At 48.8% G+C, this 12,456-nt stretch overlaps 1 protein-coding gene across 1 annotated transcript; it reads right to left on the bottom strand.

Moving 5' to 3' along the window:
* Positions 1-548: 548 nt before the first annotated feature.
* On the bottom strand, positions 549-2,186 carry LOC146210367 (innexin inx2-like). Its single transcript, XM_084575850.1, has one exon. It carries the CDS (start codon positions 2,055-2,057, stop codon positions 972-974), a length of 1,086 nt encoding a protein of 361 aa, XP_084431976.1. The 5' UTR covers positions 2,058-2,186; the 3' UTR covers positions 549-971.
* Between the last annotated feature and the right edge of the window lie 10,270 nt (positions 2,187-12,456).

The following is a 12,456-nucleotide window of genomic DNA, read 5'->3' as shown; positions in this document are numbered from 1 at the left end:
ATAATATAGAAATGTTAAGCATATAATTAAAATGAACAAGCCGTAAGAACAAACATTACCCCAACAGCTTGATATTCTTTTTAGGCTGTGTCATTCATCATGAAATGGTACTGACATAGCCAAGTTTTAGCCATGCGTGACCTTCTACGGGAGGTTAAATCACTATAGTTTAATTCCCAGCTTTTTGCGTCTTTGGTGTTGGCCGGCTACGATCTCGAATTCGGTGCAAAAATAAAGAATTACATTTGTTCGGAGCCGCCGGCAGAGGCCTGACTCTCCGGTGAATGCCACATAGATCTACCGAATATGAGCCGTTAACTTTCAAAAGACTTTCCCAAAAGACGATTCATAGAAAACTATGTGTTTGTTCGGACCTAGGACCTCTGCGAGCCGTTTGAGATTGCAAGGGACTGGCTTTTGGCTTTTTAAGTGGCCTGCCGATTAACTTACCGCCACATTTTTTGAGACAGTGTCCCTTTCTGTCACTCTGCCTCCTCCGTGAAGGAAAGAAGAAAGAAGCCAGCAGTCGCCGACTGCTGGCTTCTTTCCTTCATGTATTATAACGAGCACCCTCATTTCCCCTTCATTTATCTGCTCGGCCTCCTCCGTGCAGACCAAATTTTTTTTTCTGTGCCTTCCTTGTGGCAAGAGAGGAACACCTGAAAGGCTTTCGACGTTTAAAATGTTTTGCACCAGGAATCTGGACTCATATTGCGGAGAAACATTTTACTTCATGGGTAGTATCAGATGACGATAGACCCAACAGCTGGTGAAAGACGAAACACGGCGGCAGTTCAGAAGTGAAAACTTGCATGATACACAGAACCAGCCGTCATTATTTATGAAGACGTGAAGAAACTATGCTGGAACCAGTCTAATGCAAACGAGTAAAAAATGATGTCAATTACTGAAAACTAGAAAAGAATTTGATGATGACCAAAAGATCGCGACAGTAAACGGGAGCAGGCCTGTCAGGCAAGCTCCAAGCTTTTCCCTTCCAGGTGCTTCTCCAAGTCAGAGATGAGATCTCTGTAGTGTACGGGGTCCAGATTCTTGACAAGTAGATCTAGTAAAAACCACTCGCCTACGTTGCAACGATCAAGTACGCGCTCCAGATAAGTGACGTTGACAAGACGTGCCTTAGACCTCAAGACGTAGAACCTGGCTGTAGGCCAAATGAACAGGACAGCACGGTACACTAGCACAAACCCGGACACAACGGCTAAGATAACGAACCAGAACCATAGGAACACATATATCTTCTCATTGATGATGTTGATGGGGAGAACGCACATTGCGTCGTGCTTTTGCACGTCTCCAGAAGATCCGTACATGTGGAAGGTGCATTTGGTCAGCCTCGGAAAAACTTTGATCATTGGGTCAAAGCGAACAGACCAATCCCACTCTGTGAACTCAAGAACCTTGGTACCGTAGGTGGAGAATTCGCCTCCAAGAAACTCATCCATGAGGTAAATCTGGCCAATGACATTCACAAAGTTGAGGACCTCGCACATGAAGTAGTAGAATGTGTACGTTTTGTGCTGCCCGATGTTGTTCATAAAGTAATCGACGAGGAGTTTGCGGTTGCATTTTCGCTTGTCGTCGTTCAAGATTGGCGAATCGAGGTCGAGCACAATGGTCCTGACCTTGTCGCCCTCACAGGCGACCCAGAGGTAGCGAGGTACGTAGAAGAGCACAGCTTGCAGAAAGAGCACGAAGCACACCCACTGGTAGTATGCATGGTACACCCGCTGCTCCCCCGGCGTGTACTTGTCGACTCCGGGGTAAGGCACCTGCACGCCGACTTTCTTGTTCCAGGCGTCCTTGACGCTGAACGTGGAGTGGATCCAGCAGAAGGTGTCCAGAACACGCGTCGGCACGCTGTCTTTGGTGATGCAGTCGATCGGGTCGCCGATGTACTGGCGGCTGGTGACCAGAATGCTGAAGGCGATCAGAAGCGCGCAAGTCACTTTGTAGTGCAACCGGAAAACATGGTTGTCGGTGACAATGGCGTCGATCTTAATGAGGCTTTTCAGCCCACCGAATATTTTATCCATAGCGGCTTGTCTAACGTGCTGGCTACGAAGTGGCGCGCAACCTACGCTTTGTGTCTGTAGGAGCTCGGCTGTCAAAAGAGCGCCGATGCGCCAGGCCGTGACGCAGCCAACCGGGACGGTAGAAAGCCAATAGAAGCATGCATTCGACTTTCGTGGTCGCCTCCTCACCAACTTTGAGAGAGGAGGCGGTGGAACGGGTCAGACGCTCTGGTCAGCGGGATTCCCCCGACCTTGAAGGGTTGGAAATTGGGCGCCGTTTCCAAGAAAAGGCGTTGACTGCATGCAGGGGTCGTCTCCGAACTAACGAGCAGTTTTCGCGGTAATTATAGCGGCGGCTAACATTGACGCCAAAATGCCGCCGATTCGTCTTCCCACACTGGATGCGGCGCTTGTTAAGCGACGTCGGAACAAGGTCAACTCTGAGCACCCCGACGCTCTCGCGAGAGCTGCGGGGGTGCGTTGCTGTCATATTCGTTCTGAGAAGACTGATGACAGGGCGTCTGGCGTAAGCTTTACAAAGAGCTTTTCGAGCACTGATGAGCGGCTTGCTTTTATTTGAACGGCTGTGCCATAACAATCCCAATGCGCTTGCTATCAGTGAATTAGGTGATCTTGGGCAGAACACCGGAGCAGTTGGCGGCAATGCAATAAAACTGAAATTAGAGTCGAAACGTCGCGTTGAACGACGACGGAAAATCTTTTCCACGAAGGGGGTACTGCGCTAAAGAACACGCGGACAAAAGAAGTGGTAGACAGGACGTGCGTAAGACATACGCACACACGGTGAAGCAACTAGTCCGCACTCTTGAGGTCAGCCCTTGGTAGCAAAGAGCCCTCCTCTTTGGTCGTTTCCATCTAAGCATTGTCCTAAGCGAATTTTTAGGAAGGCCGACCATGTCTTGTTTGAACTACCGCTTTTCTTGCTCCAGATGATACGAAGACCTTTTTTCACTCATCGACAGTGTCGTCACAGGAATGTTGATGTTGCAATGAGAAGGTATCCCGTTTTTGCCTCCCGGAGTGGCATACTTTCAATAGAGTTTGTATGGGCCTCTTCTAAAGACTGCAAGGTCTAGAGTGTAATACTGACACTACTATAAAGTACAAACGATTGTAAAAAATGATCCGGAATGTTATTTAACAGCAAATACTGGTATAGCACCGGTCTGTCATATATATATATATATATATATATATATATATATATATATATATATATATATATTGATACGGGGTCATATATGTAACAATATACAGGGAATTGTCGAGTACGTAAACATGGTCTCTTTTGTATGTATAAGAAGAGTGCAAAGCATAGCGTCGGAAGCAAAACTGGGGTTAAACACTGATTCCGTAGCTCACTGTCCACTTTCATCCTAGTTTTCATCTCTGCCAGAAAAAAAAAACATAATGCTGTGTTGCATCTAGTAATAATTTTCTCGCGCCACTTAAGGCAAAAATTTCTCCAGTCGATGAACGGCGTGCTTACAAGGCAAAACAATGCGTAGCACTCTCCAGTTTCTGGCTGCTGACGCAGTTCAGTTTTAACAGGTAAGGTGATGGTTAAAAAAAGCGCTCTTGCAGGCGATCGAGTGCACCTCCTTTGCGCTCGCTACACCATGTAGTAAAAAGCGTCCAATCAGAAGGCCAGACAACATCTGCGACGACTTCCTAACGCAGGTTAGGCAACTCTGAATTACAGCAACAGAGACCTTATTAGTTTCCCCAATTGCTCTCTGAAGATATCGGTCTCCGCTACTGGGTTCTTTGTTTTGTTTTTTTTTTTTTTCGGTAGAATAACGCATGCAGCGCTCTAATGTTCTTCTAATAAAGCCCAGTGTTTTATAGCTCTCAGCGACTAGTTTAATTATATGTTCGGACCAATTTAAATTGCTTGAGATTAATACACCGAGGTAACGATACGTTAGTACTAGTTAAATATTGACTGAGTTTAAAGTGTAGTCGCGTGCGATGTTAGAACATTTGCGCGAAACCTGCATGAACTTGCATTTTAATATTGTTACGGTAGGCAGTGAAAGAGACGATGACGAAGTGCTGGGCTAGTGGAGAAAGACAGTTCAGTAGCGTGGTTTTTTGGGCTTGTTGGTACATGATTCCAATACACTATAGCGCAGCAAAAGACGAGGACACAAGAGCGAGAGACGAACACCACGAGCTCTAACTTCCAACAAATTTTATTCTCCTGAAGCATCATATATAAACGCCAGAAAAACATGAATCACATGTGCCAACAATATCAATTCCTTAGAAAGACAAGCTCTTTATCTGAGAGGAGAATGGAAGGTGTGCTTACACACGCGCATCCTGAACTATTTATCTTTTCGGCTTCAATGACTTCGCGCGTTACTCTTTCTCTGCTTTTTCCTATTACCACACTTTTAGCAAAGAAAGGCTTACAGGTTTTTGAGTTGCATTCGGCCGGCAAGGCGGATCGCTGGTTGACCACATTCTCGAATGCAACTCAAAAACCTGTAAGCCTTTCTTTGGTAAAAGTGTGGTAATAGGAAAAAGCAGAGAAAGAGTAACGCGCGAAATCATTGAAGCTGAAAAGATAAATAGTTCAGGATGCGCGTGTGTAAGCACACCTTCCATTCTCCTCTCAGATAAAGAGCTTGCCTTTCTAAGGAATTGATACTGTTGGCACATGTGATTCATGTTTTTCTGGCGTTTATATATGATGCTTCAGGAGAATAAAATTTGTTGGAAGTTAGCGCTCGTGGTGTTCGTCTCTCGCTCTTGTGTCCTCGTCTTTTGCTGCGCTATAGTGTATTGGAGAAAGACGACGCTGCAGCTACGTCTGGTTCTCCTGTGAGTGTGTCCCTGACGGTGAACTGTTGCGGCTACGACGTACCATCGCCTCCTAACATCTCGACGTGCCTCGTAACGTCTTGGTGGAGGTGCTGGGTAAGACACCAATACCACAAGCTGGATCTCCGTAGTGGCCGCCAACTTGGTGCTAGCACTATGCAGTCCGACGCAGCTACCTCTACAGCGGCACAACCAGCGCCCACTGTCGTCGTTGCGCAGCCTCGTGATCCGGGAACCTTTTGCGGCACCGATGACATCGACGTCGAAGACTGGCTCGCTATGTACGAGCGAGTCAGTAAGCACAACCGACGGGACGCAACGTTGATGCTTGCAAATGTCATTTTCTACCTGGCTGGTACGGCGCGCGTCTGGTTCGAGACGCACAAAGAAGATCTAACATCCTGGGACATGTGCAAAGAGAAGCTTCGGGATCTCTTTGGCAAGCCGATCGCATGCAAGCTCGGCGCTAAAAAGGACCTGGCATCGCGAGCACAGTCGTCGACCAAATCATATCTGTCGTACATACAAGACGTACTAGCTCTATGTCGCAAAGTGAACAGCGCCATGCCCGAGTGGGACAAGGTGGGCCACATCTTAAAGGGCATTGCTGACAACGCTTTTAACCTTCTATTTTGCAAAGATTGTACGACGGTCGACTCCGTCCTCGAGGTATGCCGGCGGTCTGAGCAAGCTAAACATCGTCGTATTGCTCCCCGCTTCGACCGCTTGCCAAACACAGTTGCTACGTCTTCGTGCGAAGATCTGCCAACACTGCAGCAGCCGTCCCATGAGCCAAACTTGATCAGGATCATTCGCAGAGAGCTGGAGGCAATGGCCCCCGCCGCATTCACACCTCAGCCGGCGGATGCTACTATAGCACTGATTCAAGCTGTCGTTCGCCAAGAATTCGCGAACGTGGGCCTTAATGCGAGCGTAAGCCTCAGCTCTGGTCAGCCGTCCGCACAGCCATCTGTCCAGCCCACCGTTCCAGTGGTAGCTGCTGCGGCTCCGACTGCGCCCTTCCCGACGCGATACCCCGAATCTACCCGACGCTACCGCAACCCAGAAGAATGGCGGACCTTGGACAACCGACCCATCTGCTTCAACTGCTCACGTGCCGGCCACATTTCTCGCCATTGCCGCAGCCGTTGGGTTCCGCCACCTCGACCTCGCTATTATCATGATCGCAGCACCGCCTACGGACCACACCCAACCTCTCTCCGTGATACGCCCTCTCGTGACTTTAAGTCGCCATCCCCGCGCATGTCCAGCCGATCGCCGTCTCCCCAGACCCGCCGTTCCCGCTCGCCCCTACCTCACCGTTCCTCGTCCCCTCAGTTCTCTGGCCCGCTCCCGGAAAACTGATCAATGCAGCTCCCGAAGGTGAAGCTGAATTGACGACCGGCCCGAAAAACCTCTGCTGACCCTCGCTCATCGCCGCAATCTTCTAGATATCTGTGTAGATGGTGTGCCTGTTACCGCCCTCATTGACACTGGTGCCCAAATTTCCGTCCTCAGCTCTTCGTTTCGCCGCCGACTCAAAAACGTTGTCACACCCGCCTCTTCATCAGCCGTTCGTGTCGCCGATGGAGGCGTCGCTGCCGTCGTGGGACTTTGCACTGCGCGCGTGAGCATTTGTGGTCGAACTACCCCTGTGCTCTTCACTGTAATCGACCGCTGCCCTCACGATGTGATCCTCGGCATCGACTTTTTAACGGCGCACTCTGCCCTGATTGATTGTTCAAGTGGCCTCCTTCGCTTAGACCTGCCTTTCGGCTCCGACCGCACAGATATCAAGCCACGCCTCTGCTCCGTCGAGTTTGTTCGCCTACCGCCCGAAGCTGCCATGTATGTTCCTTTGGCCCCGTTTCCTGCTATTCCAGATGGTACATACGTCACTTGTCCAATCACCGATGTTGTTCTCCACCGTAACGTCATACTCCCTCACACTGTCCTGACCGTCACGGATAACAGAACCTATCTTCCCGTCCTTAACTTTAGCCGCTCTGTCCAAGTTTTGCCCCATGGCATTGCACTCGCTGACTTGCTTCCGTTGGCTGACTGCGAAGTTTCTGCCCTCAAGCCTGTGCCTCTGTCTGAACCCCCCGTATCAGCTTCTCGTTCGACCCTTTTTACTCCCATGATAGCACCGGATATGACACCTCAGCAAGCCAGTGCTCTCTCCGACCTTTTGTTTTCGTACAGCGACATTTTTTATTTTGGCGACCGACCTTTGGCCCAGACATCTGTCGTTACCCATCGCATTAATACTGGTGATGCCAGCCCTATTCACAGAAGGCCTTATCGAGTCTCTCTTGCTGAGCGCCACGTGATACAGAAGGAGGTCGACAAGATGTTGACAAATAATATTATTGAGCCTTCCTGCAGTCCCTGGGCGTCTCCTGTCGTTTTAGTCAAAGAGAAAGATTAAACTTGAAGATTCTGTGTAGATTACCGCCACCTCAATCAGATCACTAAAAAAGACGTTTATCCGCTCCCGAAAATTGACGAGACCCTCGACTGCTTGCGTGGTGCCAGCTATTTTTCCTCGATCGACATGCGTTCCGGCTACTGGCAAATAGCTGTCGACGAATGGGATCGAGAGAAAACCGCATTTGTCAACCCTGACGGACTATACCAATTCAAGGTCATGCCATTTGGCCTCTGTAACGCTCCTGCGACATTCGAGCGCATGATGGACTCGCTTCTCCGTGGCTTCAAGTGGACAACGTGCTTATGCTACTTAGATGACGTTGTCGTTTTCTCTCCCACGTTCACAAGTCACCTTGAACGGCTTTCTACGATACTGGCAGTCTTTCGCCGCGCCGGTCTTCAACTCAACGCAAAAAAATGCAGCTTCGGCCGCAGCCAGATGAAAATCCTGGGACATTTGGTTGACGAAAAGGGTGTGCAGCCCGACCCTGATAAAGTTCGTGCTGTCAGCGAGTTCCCTACACCACGGTATACAAGTGATGTGCGAAGTTTTCTCGGGCTCTGCTCCTACTTTCGTCGCTTCATTCGGAACTTCGCTGACCTAGCACGTCCCCTTACCTCCCTTTTGCAGAAAAACGTGAATTTCTCGTGGAGCCGTGAACAAGCTCAGGCCTTCACAACGCTCATTTCCGCGCTCACCGCTCCTCCTGTACTGGCGCACTTCGACCCGTCTGCGCCTACAGAACTGCGCACCGAAGCTAGCGGACATGGTATTGGCGCCATCCTTGCCCAGTACCAGCACGGCCACTCGTGTGATTGCCTATGCCAGCCGCCTTCTATCTCAGTCCGAGCGCAATTATTCCATTACGGAGCGCGAATGCCTTGCACTTGTTTGGGCGTTGACCTAATCCCGCCCTTATTTGTTTGGGCGGCCCTTCAGCGTAGTGACGGACCATAATGCCTTGTGTTGGTTGTCATCACTTAAGGACCCTACTGGCCGCTTAGGTCGCTGGGCCTTGCGATTACAAGAATACACGTTTACTGTTGTGTACAAGTCAGGCCGCCTACATCAAGACGCCGACTGCTTGTCCCGCCACCCCGTTGACCCTCCTGAACTTCCTGACAATACTGCTGACGACTGCGTTTTGTCCATTTCGAACTTTCTCCACATCGGCGTCAAACAGAGTCGTGATCCTTCCCGGCGCCCCATTATTGATCACCTGCGCAACGACAGCACCGATCCGCCCATGAGTATGTTTGTGCTGCTTAATAACACACTATACCGACGCAATATGCGCCCAGATGGTGTAGAACTTTTGCTTGTTGTCCCTACACATCTACGCTCTGCTGTTCTTGCGCACCTTCATGATGCTCCTACAGCAGGGCACCTAGGAGTGTCCCGGACATGCGACAATGTTCGACGGCTATTCTACTGGCCTGGCCTCTACCGCTCTGTTCGTCGCTACGTCGCCGCCTGTGAGCTGTGCCAGCGCAGGAAGACCCCGTCTCTTCACCCTAGTGGGCCCCTGCAACCTCTCGCAGTTCGAACTGAGCCCTTTTCTCGAGTTGGTCTCGACCTGTTTGGGCCATTTCCCACATCCACTTCAGGGAACAAATGGATTGCCGAAGCGACCGATTACGCCCCCCGGTATGCCATAACCAGAGCTATCCCCACCAGCTGTGCCTCCGACGTTGCAGACTTTCTTTTGCATGACGTCATCTTGCTTCATGGTGCTCCTCGTCAACTTCTCGCCGATCGCGGTCGCTGCTTCCTTTCTAAAGTTGTTAATGACCTTCTGCGCTCATGCGCTACGCGCCACAACTTCACAACGGCCTACCATCCACAAACGAACGGTCTTACTGAGCGCCTTAATCGTACCCTGACCGATATGATGTCAATGTATGTTTCTGACCATCACCGTGACTGGGACAGCTCTTTACCTTTCATAACATTCGCTTATAACTCCTCACGGCATGATACCGCCGGATACTCTCCCTTTTATCTACTCTTCGGCCGCGACCCTCTACTTCCCTTCGACACCTTACTGCCTCTTGACGATTCCTCCTGCAGTTACGCTTCTGATGCCATCGCCCGCGCTGATGCCGCGCGTCATATTGCTCGAGACCGGCTTCGTGCGTCCCAGCGTTCTCAAAAGCACCGTTACGATCTCCCGCACCGTGACGCCTACTACCCTCCTGGCTCCCTCGTACTCCTCTGGCTCCCTGCTCGACGTGTAGACATGTGCGAGAAACTTCTGCCCCGCTACGTGGGCCCTTACCAGGTCTTGCGGCAACTTACCGACGTGACGTACGAGATTATCCCTGTGAACCGCCACTCTCCTGCAAACCATCACAGAAGTCGTGCATGTCGCCCGTCTCAAACCTTATATCTCGCGCTCACCTGCGTAGTCTACGCACCGGGACTGTGCTTCTTCCGCGGGGGGGGGGGGGGGGGGGGGGGGGGGTATTGTTACGGTACGCAGTGAAAGAGACGATGACGAAGTGCTGGGCAAGTGGAGAAAGACGACGCTGTAGCTGCGTCTGGTTCTCCTGTGAGTGTGTCCCTGACGGTGAACTGTTGCGGCTACGACGTACCATCACCTCCTAACATCTCGACGTACCTCGTAACAATATATTATGCTGCATCAGCCACTTATTGCGCCAGCCTTCTATTAAAGTCATCCTGATTCTGGCCAGTATGAGATGACACTCGGTGATAGAGGACACAATCATCTGCGAAAGGCGTATTGATGATGAAATGCCACAGGGGAGGTCGTTAATATATATGAGAAAAAGAAGCGGGTCAAGAACTGAGCCTTGTGGAACGTCAGAAAGAACCTTGGTTGAGACTGAAGGATGCCCTCCTATGAGGGTGAACTGAAAGCGGTTGGTGAAGAAGCATTTAATCCAGGATAAGATTACTGGGCCCAGACTGAGAGTTTGCAGATGAGTCGCAAATGAGGATTAGAAAAGTTTAGAACATCAGTTTGAAAAAATGAATCAAGGTTTAAATGAAAATCAGCGGTGAGCTGCGACTCACGAAACAGAATGCGTTGTTATCAAGGTGTTGGGGACTTGAGAATAAATAATCTGTTTTATTAGTTTGCAGGCGATGCATGTTAAGGATATCGGGTGATAATTTGATGGATCGGACCTCTTACCACTTTTAAATACTTCGCTAATTTTCCCGTCTGACGGAAGAGCGCTTTGAGCGAGGGACTGGGTTGGGTTTTAAGTACATTGGCAGAAATGTTCAGCTTGTCGATAAGCTTTTCAATACCAAAGACTGTAATGGGTGGCATCTGTGAAAAACTGGTACCAGGAAAGTGGGGAATATTTACTTTCGGCTCTTGGGTAAAAACTCAAGAAAAGTACGAGTTCATTACATAGGATAGTTCGTCTGGCGGTACATATGAACCATTCGATATGTTTTGAGTGTGATGACTAACCGGAGCAAGTATATTCCAAAACTTTTGGGGATTTTTTTTCATTGTGGTTGGTTGGTTGGTTGGGTTGGGTTTTTTGGCACATAGGCAACTATGGCCATCATGCGCCAAACACTAGGTTGCTGATCTTCTTTATGAGTGAAAATGAAAAGTTTAGAAAATTACAGCTGATTTAGAATCCCTAACTCTTTAAGAAAACTAAAAACAGATGAAATTTCAACAAGCGGGTTGTCTCCTAATAGTAAACAGGGGTGGAATGGGATGCATTCATTATAGAATGGAGTAAAATATTTAAGATCCTGGTGGAAGAACTTCTTTTTGGACTGCTTCAGTGGTCTTGTATAGTCTTTGAGACACGTGAAATATTTTTCCCACTTGACGGCTGAGTTGAATTGCTTAGCAATGCGAAAAAGGCGTTTTTTCTTACGTGAAAGCTTCTCTATGGTACTACCGAACCATGGTTTACCTGCATCGCCACGAATGGAAATGACTGGGACATGGGTTTCAAGTAATGTCAAAAGTTTCTGCTTGAATAAAAACCAGTTTTGGTTGACTGTTTTTGAAGAAGCGAGCTGTTGAAAAGTGTAGAACAAGTCCAGTCCAAGTCCAAAAGGGATGTTTACCCTCTTATAATCGCGGATGACTTTAGTGGAAGGGTAGCGAAGCGGCTTCGGCATTGCTACAGTAAACAGGCTGTGATCGCTGAGGCAGTTTGTAGAAGACATCATTTCTGGATTTGAAACCGGGTCAGCTGAGTGAGACTAAACAAGAGTGCAAGATCGATGCATTTTTTGGATTGACGCCCAAACTGGGTAATTGAAATCGCCACGCATTTGCTCTGGGAAAGCGGCTGTTTAAGCCGAGTACAGTTCCTTACGCAGGAAAGGTCACAATCAGGTGCTCGATAGAGTATGAAAGAGCTTCCAGGAAGGGATATGTTTACGCCGAAAATTTCATGATAACTTTTGATATCAATGGTAAATGAAGGCAGGGCTCGATTGACGAAAACTAAGATACCACCGCCTTTGCGTCCCAACCTGTCACGCCTGTGTATTGTGAACGGCATATTATTCAGCAGCTCTTCGGATGAGATATCAGGGTTCCGTAAAAACAACAATATCAGTTATGTTCCAGGACGGCTCCGACGCATTCCCTTTTTGGTAAGTAGCTAGGATGAGAAGAGCAAATATTTCGTGGAGCGCAGCTACGCGGACATCACGCAACCAGAAGTAGAGCCTAAAAAGGGCATAGGAAGGGTTTGATGCGCAAATAAAAAGTACCCAAGACTAAAATTGGTAAACAAGAAGTGAATTAAGCAAATAGAAGCAACCAACAGCAGCACCCGTGCTTTCGCATTACTCCAATGCAGATTCTGCAGTGCTCTAATTTTTGTATCGGCTGGTGCGATGTAGATAGAGTAGGCATTGAACTATTTCGTGGACGCCATGATTTCAACTCGTGGGTAGAATCTGACTCGGCATCGTAGGTGTACTGCTTTTTTCCCCATGATCAACTTATCGAAGCGTATCTTAAAATTTAAGTTGCTATCAAGACCATACGAGTATAGTTTTGCTCGAGCTGTACGTACACGCGCTGAATAATCTTCCCGAATTGAAAATCTGCTTTCCTTTAGCTTAACATCAGCAGATAAAATGTGTGACTTGGTTTTGAAGCTGGGTCATCATCAGCCT

The sequence above is a fragment of the Amblyomma maculatum genome, chromosome 1, assembly GCF_055883805.1.
Source record: "Amblyomma maculatum isolate TAMU_Amacu chromosome 1, ASM5588380v1, whole genome shotgun sequence".
NCBI lineage: Eukaryota > Metazoa > Arthropoda > Arachnida > Ixodida > Ixodidae > Amblyomma > Amblyomma maculatum.
The sequence above is the reverse complement of the archived record's forward strand: the minus strand, read 5'-3'. Positions and strand labels throughout refer to the sequence as shown.